The 12,703-nt window shown below is 34.6% G+C and overlaps 2 protein-coding genes across 2 annotated transcripts; one reads left to right on the forward strand and one right to left on the reverse strand.

Annotated features, from left to right (window-relative positions):
* Positions 1-8,546: 8,546 nt before the first annotated feature.
* Positions 8,547-10,064, forward strand: LOC145121151 (DNA-directed RNA polymerase subunit beta). The gene is made up of 7 exons (XM_079056935.1): positions 8,547-8,782; positions 9,050-9,092; positions 9,183-9,275; positions 9,347-9,409; positions 9,508-9,603; positions 9,682-9,759; positions 9,830-10,064. Exons 1-7 carry the CDS (start codon positions 8,661-8,663, stop codon positions 9,914-9,916), a joined length of 582 nt encoding a protein of 193 aa, XP_078913061.1. The 5' UTR covers positions 8,547-8,660; the 3' UTR covers positions 9,917-10,064.
* A 69-nt stretch (positions 10,065-10,133) lies between these two features.
* Positions 10,134-12,097, reverse strand: LOC145121152 (Acyl-CoA N-acyltransferases (NAT) superfamily protein). The gene is made up of 3 exons (XM_079056936.1): positions 11,799-12,097; positions 10,672-10,794; positions 10,134-10,543 (listed from the first exon to the last, which is right to left on the reverse strand). The coding sequence occupies exons 1-3, from the start codon at positions 11,950-11,952 to the stop codon at positions 10,326-10,328; spliced, it is 495 nt and encodes a 164-aa protein (XP_078913062.1). The 5' UTR covers positions 11,953-12,097; the 3' UTR covers positions 10,134-10,325.
* Positions 12,098-12,703: the final 606 nt, after the last annotated feature.

Here is a 12,703-nt window from a genome sequence, read left to right on the forward strand (position 1 = left end):
TATAAATACAATAGCCCATGATTTAATTAGTCTTCCTTTTAATCACTAAATCAATTCATAATTAATTCAAGATTAAAACTAATTAAATAACATGACTTTATATTAATATATTATAACTTATAATATATTAATAAATCGTAAGTATACAATTCTCATAAAATTATCCATAAACAGTTTGGGTGAAGTGCAACCCAAATGGACCATGCCGGGTCGGGTCAAGTATATACCAAATAAGTTATGGACTTAGACACCTTATCCAACAGTCTCCCACTTGGATAAGTCTAATAACTGTATTTGCGTATGTTACTTCAGGAACCAACCAGCAATCGTAGCTCTCGAAAACTCTGTTGAACTATGAAGCGCCATTTTAGATAAGTGATCATATAATCCTCTGTTCTCATGATATCAGCCGGACAAATACATGGAACAACGTCGTACTTATTGTCCAGCAGTTTGTTTCCCGATTTCCGATTTGTTTGACAAAGAACTAAATTGAACACATCAATTAGGTTCTGACCGGGCCCGGTACATAGGTCAAAACAAAATCATCGAGGGGCCCAGATATCGCTTCTAATCCTCCAAGGACTAGAAGGAACAGATAAACTTCGACTCATATACTTGTTTCTACTACTTGTTGAATTATACACAAAGACACGTTTTATAACATCAAGTTACTGATGCGTTTACGTGCAATCAATGCACAACCAACTCATAGGTAACAACTCATATCTCTAGGTTTGAAGACTTATATGATATTACCGTCTCACGATCACTCGAGATAAATTCCATGAAGTGATACAAGTGAGCGTGGGTTAAATCCAATACTCATAACTTATGAGTACTCATGAATGTTGTAGCAACCATTGCTATGTCTAAACACGTTTAGCCATCTACAAACTCGATTCATGACAGTCTTAATTCATACCTACTTCCAACATATGAACGACTGTGGAGTGTTTAAATAACTTAGTCATTCGGAAAGAATAACCTAGCTATTCTGGAAGTCAAAACATGCAAAGTGAAACACAATAATAATCGAATCCAATATGGTCTCAGAACCCTTTTGAATATAAATAAAACCACCTTTTATTTATCACCATATTGATTACACATTATTCATTGTATAATGTTTCAAATAATCAACTTAATACTTGAACAAAAACAACAGTCGTCCCATGCTCCTAGCATGTACACTTTGTTTTTCTAAACAATAGTTATGCCATACTCCAAGTATGCACACTATGTTTGTCTATGATCTTCACTTTGTGAAATAGATCAATTGAACATGATTCCAATGATGCTCATTTCACAATCCCAAATCCTTATTGTAAATGTAAGAATTCCTAATTCCTACCATTTACCAAAAAAAACTGTTAGATTTTAAACTTATATGCACTGATCCTCTCGTAATGATTATGCACAAGGTCACCAAAACCTTGTCATCAGTCATTACAGAGGATTCCAAAGGATATCAACTCTATGGAAACGATCTCTCATATTCAAAGTACATTGCTTTGAACATCCTTCTTGCATAAAAGTTTCTAACTTTCTCATAGATTCTTAATATCTAACTCCCAATATGGAAATTTTCCATATTCCTATTTTGATTATCATATCTGAACAAGAGTTACCTCTTTTCAGAATATGTCAATATGGTCCTTTCCAACAATTTATATCCTACTTCCAACTGTCCCCGAGCAACCAATCTTTGGAGAACCTTAGATTGTCCTCGACAATTGCTTAATCACTTTAGTCATATCCAATTCTAGACTTTTCCCTTCTTAATGCCCTAAGCATTTGGAAAATTTAGAAAGGATAAATATTATAGCACATGTGACCGATCCTATATCCGAAGCATATGGGACACGATTCATGATGTCTCACATAAAGACCTGATACTAGATCAGTCTTTTGCTACAATATTTTTTATTTGCCATGTTTTCAAAAATCGACTATGAAGAGGGATGTCGTAATCATAATCGAATTTGAGAACGCAATATATATAGAATTTCCTTATGTTGAACCATTCCAACATAAAATTTCCTTATGTTGAACCATTCCTACATAAAATTCATATATATATATCCTTGACTAAAGATGATTAAAAACTCAATCTAAGCTTTTAGAATTGAAATGAAGTATAATTTCCTCTCCCTTAATTATAGCAAAACAACTTTTTCAACCCCTACAACATTACGAATTGAAACTTTTGTTTTTCTATAATTAACATTGCTAACTTGCAACACTAAACATAATAATCATGCTCCCACTAACATGATGATTATCAGCATAACACTTATGCTCCCACTAGCTCTGACATATTTCCAGAAATCAGCTGGACTTCTGAAATTTAGATTCGTACACCCTTTCTTAGATAGCTCACATGTGTGTCTAAACAATTTCCAGAACTATGAAAAGGGATGCCGTAATCATAGTCTTAATTGTTTAGACCTTTGCCATTTCTCACAAGTCCATGTTAGTGTGCCGGTTAACCACACACGCTCCACTAACGACTTTGAGAATGCAAACATCACAATTGCTATCTACTTAAAATCTTCTTAGTGAAAGCATTTCCTCACCATCATTTTCATGAATCGGAGAGAAACCTTATGACACTTAAATTTTATGGTGTATGAGTTCCTATCCATGTGAATTTGTCAAAACCATAATCACAAGACAAGGTTAGTAACAAATTCAGCCTTACATGGATTGAACTTGTTCAATCTTAATTTCTTGTCATCTGGTAGCACAAGGCCCACCAATGCTTCCAAGTTGTTATGCACACAGTTTAGAACTAACAGAACTCATATGCATAGTCAACTTAATAGGAACAGACACAGAAACAAGAATTATATCAACTTAATAGGTTTCAAACCTTAAGTCGTGTGCTAGTGATAAAACTCAGGTTTTACTCTTGATTAAATCTTGAAATCCTTTCAGGATCTTTAAGACTCCCACTGTCCTCTTGACATATAAGTTTCCCTAGCCAAGAACCATTCCTTGACAAAACAAATATTCAAGGGACAGTGCAGATTCTTATCAAGATAAACACTTCACACAATTGGTCTTAGTTGGTCTTTGTCTTATCCAAGACATCACAACTTACCAATTTCAAATGTACAGGAGTAGAAAACATTTTACACTACATTTGATAAGTGTTTTAAACCTTACTTTATGTCACTCAATGTTACAATCTTGGATTATGACTCTAAGAGTTGTTTTGGAACGAAGTATGATCCATCTTCTTGATTTTAACCATTCCAACAATTCATGACCCCTCATCTTAGTCATAACAATGCACTAAGATGTCCTTAGAGTATGAATTTGTGATATGGTTTCATAATCATTAAGATGATCATAAAAAAAAACATGTATGATCCATCTTCTTGATTTTAACCATTCCAACAATTCATGACCCCTCATCTTAGTCATAACAATGCACTAAGATGTCCTTAGAGTATGAATTTGTGATATGGTTTCATAATCATTAAGATGATCATAAAAACATGATACTAAAGTACTCTCCCATCTTTTCAGATTTGAGAAACTTTTATCTTTCTGCCAAATTTGATTCTTCTCATCCGTTCTGCCATACATTGAAACTTTTCCAATGTTACAGAATTATACTTAACCTTATAAGTATAACCATATTTACTAATCTTTAGTAAATCATGACGAATTGATCTTTGTGGTGGACCTTGACCAGCACACACCCAGTGTGCCTAACTCCTTAGTCCTTCAATTGACTCACATATGCATGTGATCAATGAATTAGTCTCAATTTTTACAAAGATGAAAATTCTCATTCATCATACAATACAACTTGTATGATCCCAAGTTTCTGTCTAACTGAAGCTTGGGTGATGAGAACCTTTCCTCATTTGGTAAATTCAGACACTACCACATATGAGAGAATCAAACTTATATTTCCAATATTGCTGGAAATATACAAACATCAATTTTCCATAAATACCATTGTAAGGGGATATAATATAAAATAAACTAAACAAAACTTTTATTTCTTTATTAAAATGCGGAAAAATATTCCTTACAATGCATCTTCAAATGAAAACTATGATATTACATATTTCCTAGCAATCTATCATAACTTTTAAGTAGTAGCTCAAAAATCCGATCCTCGAACCATGCGATAGAAATCCATCTTCGTGATCAGATTCAGCACACTCTTATTTTAACCTTCCTTTTGCCCGATCCTGCTAAACATCAAGATGCAACCTAGTCACATCATGTAATAAGAATCAACAATTAGGGATTTTAACAAAGTTAGATAGTGGACTTACCTGAAGCCGAGTCAAACATTTTGTCTCTACTTGCTTTCAAACATTTCAGGTATTCAGGGCAGCTTCGCTTCCAATGTCCCTTCTCATGACAATAAAAACATATAGACTCTTTGGGAATGGTACATGAGACAATCACAGACTTAGCCTTTCCCTTTACCTTTTGGTCAACCGGGTTGACCAAGGCCGATCCCTTTTCATTGGGAAGAGAAAGATTTTCTGGACTTCCAATGTTACCATTGTCCATGTCCATGGAAGTTTGAGAATTAGATTTTCCATCAATATTTGCTCGACCATTGCGCCAAATCATTGCTGATTCAGCAGCAACAAGCAAATAAGAAAGATCTATTAGGGTTATGTCGGGATCTGTCATATGGTAGTCTTTAATAAACTCACTATATGACTCAGGAAGTGACTGAAGAACCCAGTCAACAGCGAACTTCCTTGAAATAACAGCACCCAACATTCTCAACCTGTCTATGTGTGACTTCATTCCTAAGACATGAGTGCACACAGGTCTTCCATCTTTATGTTTCATTTCTAGTAGAGCTTGAGTGACCTTGAACCTTTCAAGTCTTCGGGTTTGTGGGTCAGGGAGAATAAATGGAGGAGGTGGAGGGAGTGAAGCATGATGTTGAGGGACATCATCTTCAAGAGGAAAGCTTGTTCCAAGCGATTTGGGAAGATCATAGTTGTCTGAACCAGACATCTACAATGGGAGAAAATCAAGTTAGTTGATTCAAGTCCTTAATATAACACCCAATATGAAATATTAAGGCTAGGACCCAACACAATATTTTATAACTTGGAAGAGGGATGCCGTAATCCAAGCTATAAAATATTTGAAGGTAGGTGAATGACGATTCACCAATTTCCATCATGAAAAACGAAATAATATATTAGGTTTTAATTGGATTTGAAACTCCTAGATCTTTTGAGATTCATTGAACTTTTCAATGGCATGTTTCAATCTCGATTGTGCCCTTCAGGTTTTGTGACTGGGATGCCGAGGATCACAAAACAAGGTGTGAATAACCATGCAAACTCACTTGGTACCCTTAATATTATCACCTAATCGATGTGCCGGTTAACCACACACGCTCCACTGATCTATGATAAACATTAAGTCACCCTTCGTGATCCTTACTAGTCCAAGTTAGTGTGCCGGTTAACCACACACGCTCCACCAACGACTTGGTAAGGTACAAAGTGTGAATTTCATGGGTTAGCACCATATTCACATTTTCCTAAAGTAACTAAGATTGGGAATTTATAAAAGGTTTAGTTACTTTATAATATTCATTATACTTTTAATGAGAATTTAAAGTCATTGTCCTACCTGTTCGGCTAACGACCCTCCACCGATCAAGGAAGCGGTGGGTGAGAATGGACACCCATTAAGTTGCCATTTTATAGGCAACAACCTTATACCCCCCTTATAGACCGGCTTCGTGAATGAGGCCTACTAACGGTAAAACGACTTGATCTTATACATATATATAATAATTAACCATTAATGTTATAAATAGTATAAGGGTTGAATTTTAACTTTTAAAACTCTAAGGGTTTGGAATTAAAGTTTATTAAAGTGTGTGAAACTTTACAAATTCCAAAACTTGAGGGCAAGTTTTGTAACTATCCAAAACTTTTCATTTCATAACTTATGAATTAAAGGTTCATAAAAATGAAGACTCTTCATTTTATGTAACTTATGTGTTTTAAGTGTGTGTTTAAAAGAAGTGACCTTTGGATATCCATAACTTGAGGACAAATTATGGACTCCATTAAAACACATAAATGATCAAGAATTAATCCTAAACAATTCAGCAAATAATTCCTATCATCTTCTAAATTCATAAGAACATGAACATGATCATCAAAGTTTCAAGAATTATATGAACACATACAAATCATGAAATTTTGATATAAGCTATTGTAAATGGATTAGAACTACCATTACACCAACTAAAACAAGTTTTAAAACATCAAAACAGTTTAGGGTAATGTTTCTAGTCCATTTCCAGCAGCAAAAGTCGAAAATCTGCATTCTGAGGCTCCTACTCGCCGAGTGCACGAACCTACTCGGCGAGTAGGATGAGTTTACACATGAACTCGGCGAGTCCCCCCATGGACTCAGCGAGTTCATCAGTCAGACAGCAAAAAATCGACTTTTTATCACTATTTTGCATCAAGTATCAAACAAACAAGCCTAGGCTCTGATACCACTGTTGGGTTTTGAGCATTCTAACACTTCCTAAGTGTACATACAACCTTATTAAACCTTGGATCTATGTTTGTCTAAGATACATGCAAAATATTATTTTCCAAGGTTTATAACCTATCTAGCAGTGGTCCATACACCGTACGTGTAATTGTTTCCTCCCCCCCCCCCATTGTACAACTTTGGTAGTTTTTTCACTAGAATTTCGATTGCTTTATCATTTGCACTAGCATTGTCTATGGTTATGGTCATTACATTATGGATACCCCACTCTTGAAGACAAGTCAACAACGTGCACGCAATGTCTTCTCCCTTATGACTATCTAAAGATTTAAAGTTGATAATTCTTTTGTGCATGACCCAATCTTCATCAATAAAGTGGACCGTAACCACCATATAGCTCGACCTTTGACATGAGCTTGTCCAACAATCGGTGGTCAAATGCACATTACTTAGGGGATTACGAAAGAACTTAAACAACTTAGCCTTTTCTTCAAGAAAGTAATCGGTGTCTCTATATGAAATTGTGGTTCTACATGACAAAACTATTTTCCCGTTCATTGCATTTGTATACTCAATAAATGATTCATTCTCTACAAACTTGAACGGTAATTCTCCAACTATAAATAAGTTTAAAAAAGCTTTTTTTATTCTTTTCTCATCATGCTTCCAAGTCCCAATACTATTCTCCCCGTTTTCATTTTTTTTTTTTTTTTTGAAATTTAAAGTGGTTTGGTTTTCTAGTTTTTTTTTTTTTTCTAAATTTTTGGGCTCATTCTACATCTTTTCGTATGTCCAATCATAATAGAAGTACCGTTTACGCCGGATTCGATTTTGAACAACGTGCCACACTTTTTGCATTTGTTATGTCTAACTTTGTCAATATGAACTAAATCATAATCGACCCAACAAGCCGCCCTTTAGACATATTTCATTTTCTTCGTGTTTGTTGTTTGACTTGGTCCGACTTTGTTTTCAACTTGAGTGTTATCAACAAACACATCTTCATCATCAATCTAAAGTACAATAACACAATCATTTTAATATAATAGAATAACAATATAGGTCAAAGTCCTCATTGTTTGGACTTATAGAGAAAATGTTAACTATTAAGACGTGACATAACACATTCAAATTTCAACTGATAACATACATAATAACACATTGAAAGATTGAGTAGTAGATTAACACATTCAAATTTCAATGAGTAACATACATAATAGCACATTGAAAGACTGAGTAGTAGATTAAGATACAAATACTTACTTGATTTTCTTGATTTGGAGCCCAAATTTTCCATGAATTGAATGGAGTTCGATCACAATAGAAACTAGAAAACGAGGATGAGGATATTTTCTTTTCTTACGTCGTGAATCGATCAAGGCAGATGCAAGTGTTCAAACTTCAATCATTGTTTGAAACCTCGATTAAGAGAAAAACGACCCAATCAGTCTTCAATCAAGAGAAAAACGAAACAAAAATCAGTCGTTTTTTTTTTTGTGATATCGATCGATTTCCTCGTCGATTTTTCCCATGTTTGTTGGGTAATGAGTAATGACAGAAAGAGCGGACCGAATAAGCTATCGATCGATAGGAATAAAAATTGTGACTTTTCAAATTCGGGTTCTGTCTTTTTGGCCCGATTAAGCCCTTATTCGAGTAACCCGAACCAAATAATCGAAAACCGAATAAGTCTCATATAGATATCCGAAAACCGAATCGAATTACTTATTCGGGCTTAATCCGATTCGGTTCGGTTTCGGTTTTCAGACCAAATTATCATCCTTAATTGTGGGTTAAAAAGATAGAAGAGAGATAAAAAAGAAAAGTTGATGTACAACTATATCACATTGGATTGAGTGGGTTGGGGGAAGAATCCCCCCCCCCCCCCCCCCCCCCACCCTAGTAGCTAAAAAAAACTTTAAACACGAAATCAAATAAATAACAAAAGTTTATTATTCTATAATCACATTTTTCATATAATAAAACGAGAAAATTCAAATTCGATATTGGCACACGAAGTTACTTGGACAAATATTTTCCCCCAAATTAAACGAGGGTTTGTTTTGGACTTCATCTAACGGAACAACGACCATTCAAAGTTCTCTTCATTTGTTATTTCTACGCTGTTCTAAGTAAAGATGTCGTTGTCGTTGTCATCTTCGTCATCACTCTTCTTCAAATCCTTCAATAGCAACACCAAATCTGTTACTTCCCGCTTCACAGCTTCTGCCGATGTTCCAGACTTCCTTTCTGTCGATTGGTAATACCTCTCAAATTCCTAGATCAATCCTCACTTTTGGTTTTTTGATTCATAGCTAGTCGTAGATTGGGGAGAAACTTGTGCTAATTCTTAATTTGATTATATCAATTTCATAAATACATTCGACTTTTTTCATTACCACAACACAACAATCTGCTTAAAAAGAAGAAAATTGCCCTTTTGAATCGTTATGTATCGAGTATATCAGTTTTCTGATGAATTAACCTTAACATTCAATGTTTAATCTTTGATTGAAATTGGTTGCAGGTTGGAATCCCGCAGGAAGAGACCTTTTGGCCCAAGATTAAGTGTAACCTTCCCTTCTAATCAACCAAATTGTCTCTGAATCAATCTAACTATGTTTAATGTTTACATCTACACTTAAAATCTATGGATGTAGTTTAGTGCAGAAGAATCTGTTCATTACCAACTTGATGCATTGATGTTCAATGATCAACCACGTCCAGATTATGGGGTCGAAGTCATGTACAGGGTAATTACTATTTCTTGAATCCAATTCTTCTTCTTTTTTCTAATGATTTTAGAACTTAACATGAATTGCAGTTTGCTGGATTTGATCCTTTTGAAAGATCTCTGTATTTCGGTCCTTCTTTTGATTTGGGACAGGTTAGTAATTAACATAAAACTTTTTTTTTTCTTCAAAATCTCTGTATCATACTATCATTAATCGAATTATTTTCTGTTCATGTTTCATGTTCATGCAGTTTGAGCGATTCAGAAGAATTTTCCACCATTCAACATATCGCGTTTTACTAAATCACAAGGAGAGAAAGATCTTAAGCACTTTAAATGTTGAGGAGGTTAGTTTCGTCATTTTACACTAACCATATGTTATCAACAAATTCTTTTGTAAATTGTTTTTTTTTTTTATGATTTAGAATTGTTACAAGCAGAGGGTTTGGATACGTGGGGCTCGACCCGAAGAAGAAGAAACATTTCAGTTTACAATGGTTCAAGTAAGTTTTTTTTTTATTTTTTTTTTTAATTTTTATTTTGTGTTTTATTTTTTTAGTGTTATTGTTTCAGAGAGTTGGTGGGTTTTGGGATGGTTATTGGCTGACGGAATCTCTTCTTCATGATGGAGATAGCTTTTCCGGTGGGGTGGCATACTGAAAAACCACCGTGAATAGGGTGGTGGAACTTTGTGAATAAATGTTTCAACATTTTCTATTTTTATATGTTTATAAATAAATTATAGGTAACTAGAGTACATATATTTGTTGTCATGTATACTTAATAAAGATAAGCTCATCTTGTTACACTATTATTTTTTATTTTCCTTTAGTAAATAAAATGAAATAACAAAATCCACAACGAAATGACCAATAAGTAAATAAAACCAAATTTTAAATATTCGAACTTTGAATATTATATCATTCTTACAGATGATCATTCTCAAGAAACAAAGATCAAGAACAAATATAGTCCTCAAAAGCAAAATAAATATTTAGCAATTACTCTCCATTAAATCTTATAACAAGAATCAGCTTCCAATTGATATAATCTCACTTCAAAACCACATTTACTTCTTGGATTGAGATTGGGGAATGTACTTAGTAACCACATAGCAATCGGGTGGGGTGATATTTGTGTAATAATTTTTAATTGTTTCCGTGATTTCAAACCCAAATTTCTTGTAAAAACTTATGGCATCTTCATTGTTTGTTTGCACATGCAAGTAAATCTCACCAATGTTTTGCTTCTGGCTTAATTCAAGAACATGATTCAACAGCTTTGTACCTATAATAAAACATTAAATAAAATGTATAACATAAAATAAATGAAAGTAGGATGTTATAAAGTATAAATTATAACACACAAAAGTAAATGAAAGTACGTTGCTATTTCTTGAGTTGGATAATACTCACCGATGCCTAGGCCACGGTATGGTGCTAAAACACCGAGTGTCATTATGTAAACACGAACAGCGCCACTTTCTTTCTTTTCAAGGCGGCATGCAATCGAGCCAACACATATGTCATTGTAATATGCTGAAAAAGGTAAAAAAAAAAAATGAAAATTTAGAGAAGATTTAAGGATTGTGAGTGGGGAAAGTACATTGTTATAAAAAAAATCGACAACAAAATTTTATCGATGGTGTTTACATGAAGAGTAGAAGTGAGGAGGAAAAGAGGGATAAAGAATTGGTGGACCCTAGAAGATAGACAGGTTTCTGATGACATAACCTCAGATAGGAAGGTGTGGAGTGAAATATCGGGGTAGATGAGTAGCCTACCCCCCTCATTTTGTATGTTTTGTTCTTTTATGTTTGTATTTTGATTTGATTTATTAATGTATATGATTTTTTGCTCTCATTGACTTACTCTTATTACCCTATTTGCCTTATTTACAGGGTCTTGGATTCATATATTGTATTTTAATTTTTAATCATGTAACGCTCACTTTTGACTTATGTGGCAGTCGCTCTACCCCTAACTGAGCATGACTGTCAACATCTATCTACCAATAAGTATGATTACCGACATTTACCAATTCTAAAGCGCATCTACCTACCCTGAAGCAAGACTTTCGACATCTACCTACCTGAAGCAAGACTGTAGGCATCTACCTAAAGCAAGACTGTCGACATGACATCTACCTACCTACCCTTGTACACATCTACCAACCCTACCCTGAAGCAAGATTGTCGACATCTACCTCGGCTAGCTTAAATTTAACATTAAATCGAGGAATAAACTTGTTTTCCCACTTAGGAAACAAAACCATGAACTTTTTGAAATTTGGGAAGAACTAGGGTTGACATCAAACGTCAAATTAAATCTTTTTTTCTTTGGAAACTCAAATGCCATTAACACAACAAGCAATTTTATTCAACATATCGACAAAACAATCATAATAATCATGGTTACAAACCTAAAAAACCCATCATTATAATCTATAAAAACATAGAACAGACGACATTTGCAAACGTAAAATATTGAAAAAGGAGAAAGAATTGGGATTTATAAGAAAATCTTATATAGAAAAAGAATACCTAGCTTGGTAAATTCGCCGGAGGCAAGAGCATCTGCGTAATACTTGTCATTGTATCGAACAGGAAATAGAACGGAGTTGAGTTTTTTCAATTGCATTAAGTTTTTGTCACGAACGCCGTCTAATGAGATTGAAACAGCACGGCCGGCACCCATATTTCTTCCTGGTTGATCGTATGGATTGGAGATGAAGGCGATGATGATTCGATTGTGGTGTGGTGGGTAAAAGCCAAAAGGGATTTCTTGCCAAACGCAGCCTTGTTTTAAGCTTCGACTACTCTTTGGGCCTTTGGGAATGGGGGCGTGAATTTGGCTTGTCTTCGTCTTTTTTATTTACTTTTACCCCCTTCGACTTCTTATTGTCACATTCTAGTCCTTGTGGTTTTGTTCTTGGTAATGCTAGACAAACTTATTATAGTAAATATTGCATAAAAATGGTTCATGTTCTTGGCAAAACGTACTAGGTTTGGTTTTTATGATGAATTCCTTGCAAAGATGGCCCCTAAGTTTAAAAACCCTTGCAAAAACGGTCCTTATGGCCAACTCCATTTGTTAAGCTTCGTTAATTTTAAACTTTTGCTCATAACATGACCAATGTAGCCCTCTCTCTCTTTCAAACTATCTCGTGACTTACCTTCATCACCCACCCTTAATTTTTCCACAATTTGTCGCCTCCCCATTCGAAATTTACCTACTCCTTTACCTATTGAAAAACACTAAGCTCCATTGTTTATCGACTTCGGAATCGAAAACCCCCATCCCTATCGAAAACCCTTCGACCAAAATAATAAGGTTTCTAAGAGATAATAGGGTGGGGATTTCGAGCAAAGAGTAGAGGTGGAAAAAAACTAACATGACATGAAACCCGACACAAACCCAACACGAAATAAATGGTTTTGGGTAAGAT

Source organism: Lactuca virosa, chromosome 6 (assembly GCF_052849685.1).
Source record: "Lactuca virosa cultivar CGN04683 chromosome 6, Lactuca_virosa_CGN04683_v6, whole genome shotgun sequence".
In the NCBI taxonomy this organism is placed as follows: Eukaryota; Viridiplantae; Streptophyta; class Magnoliopsida; order Asterales; family Asteraceae; genus Lactuca; species Lactuca virosa.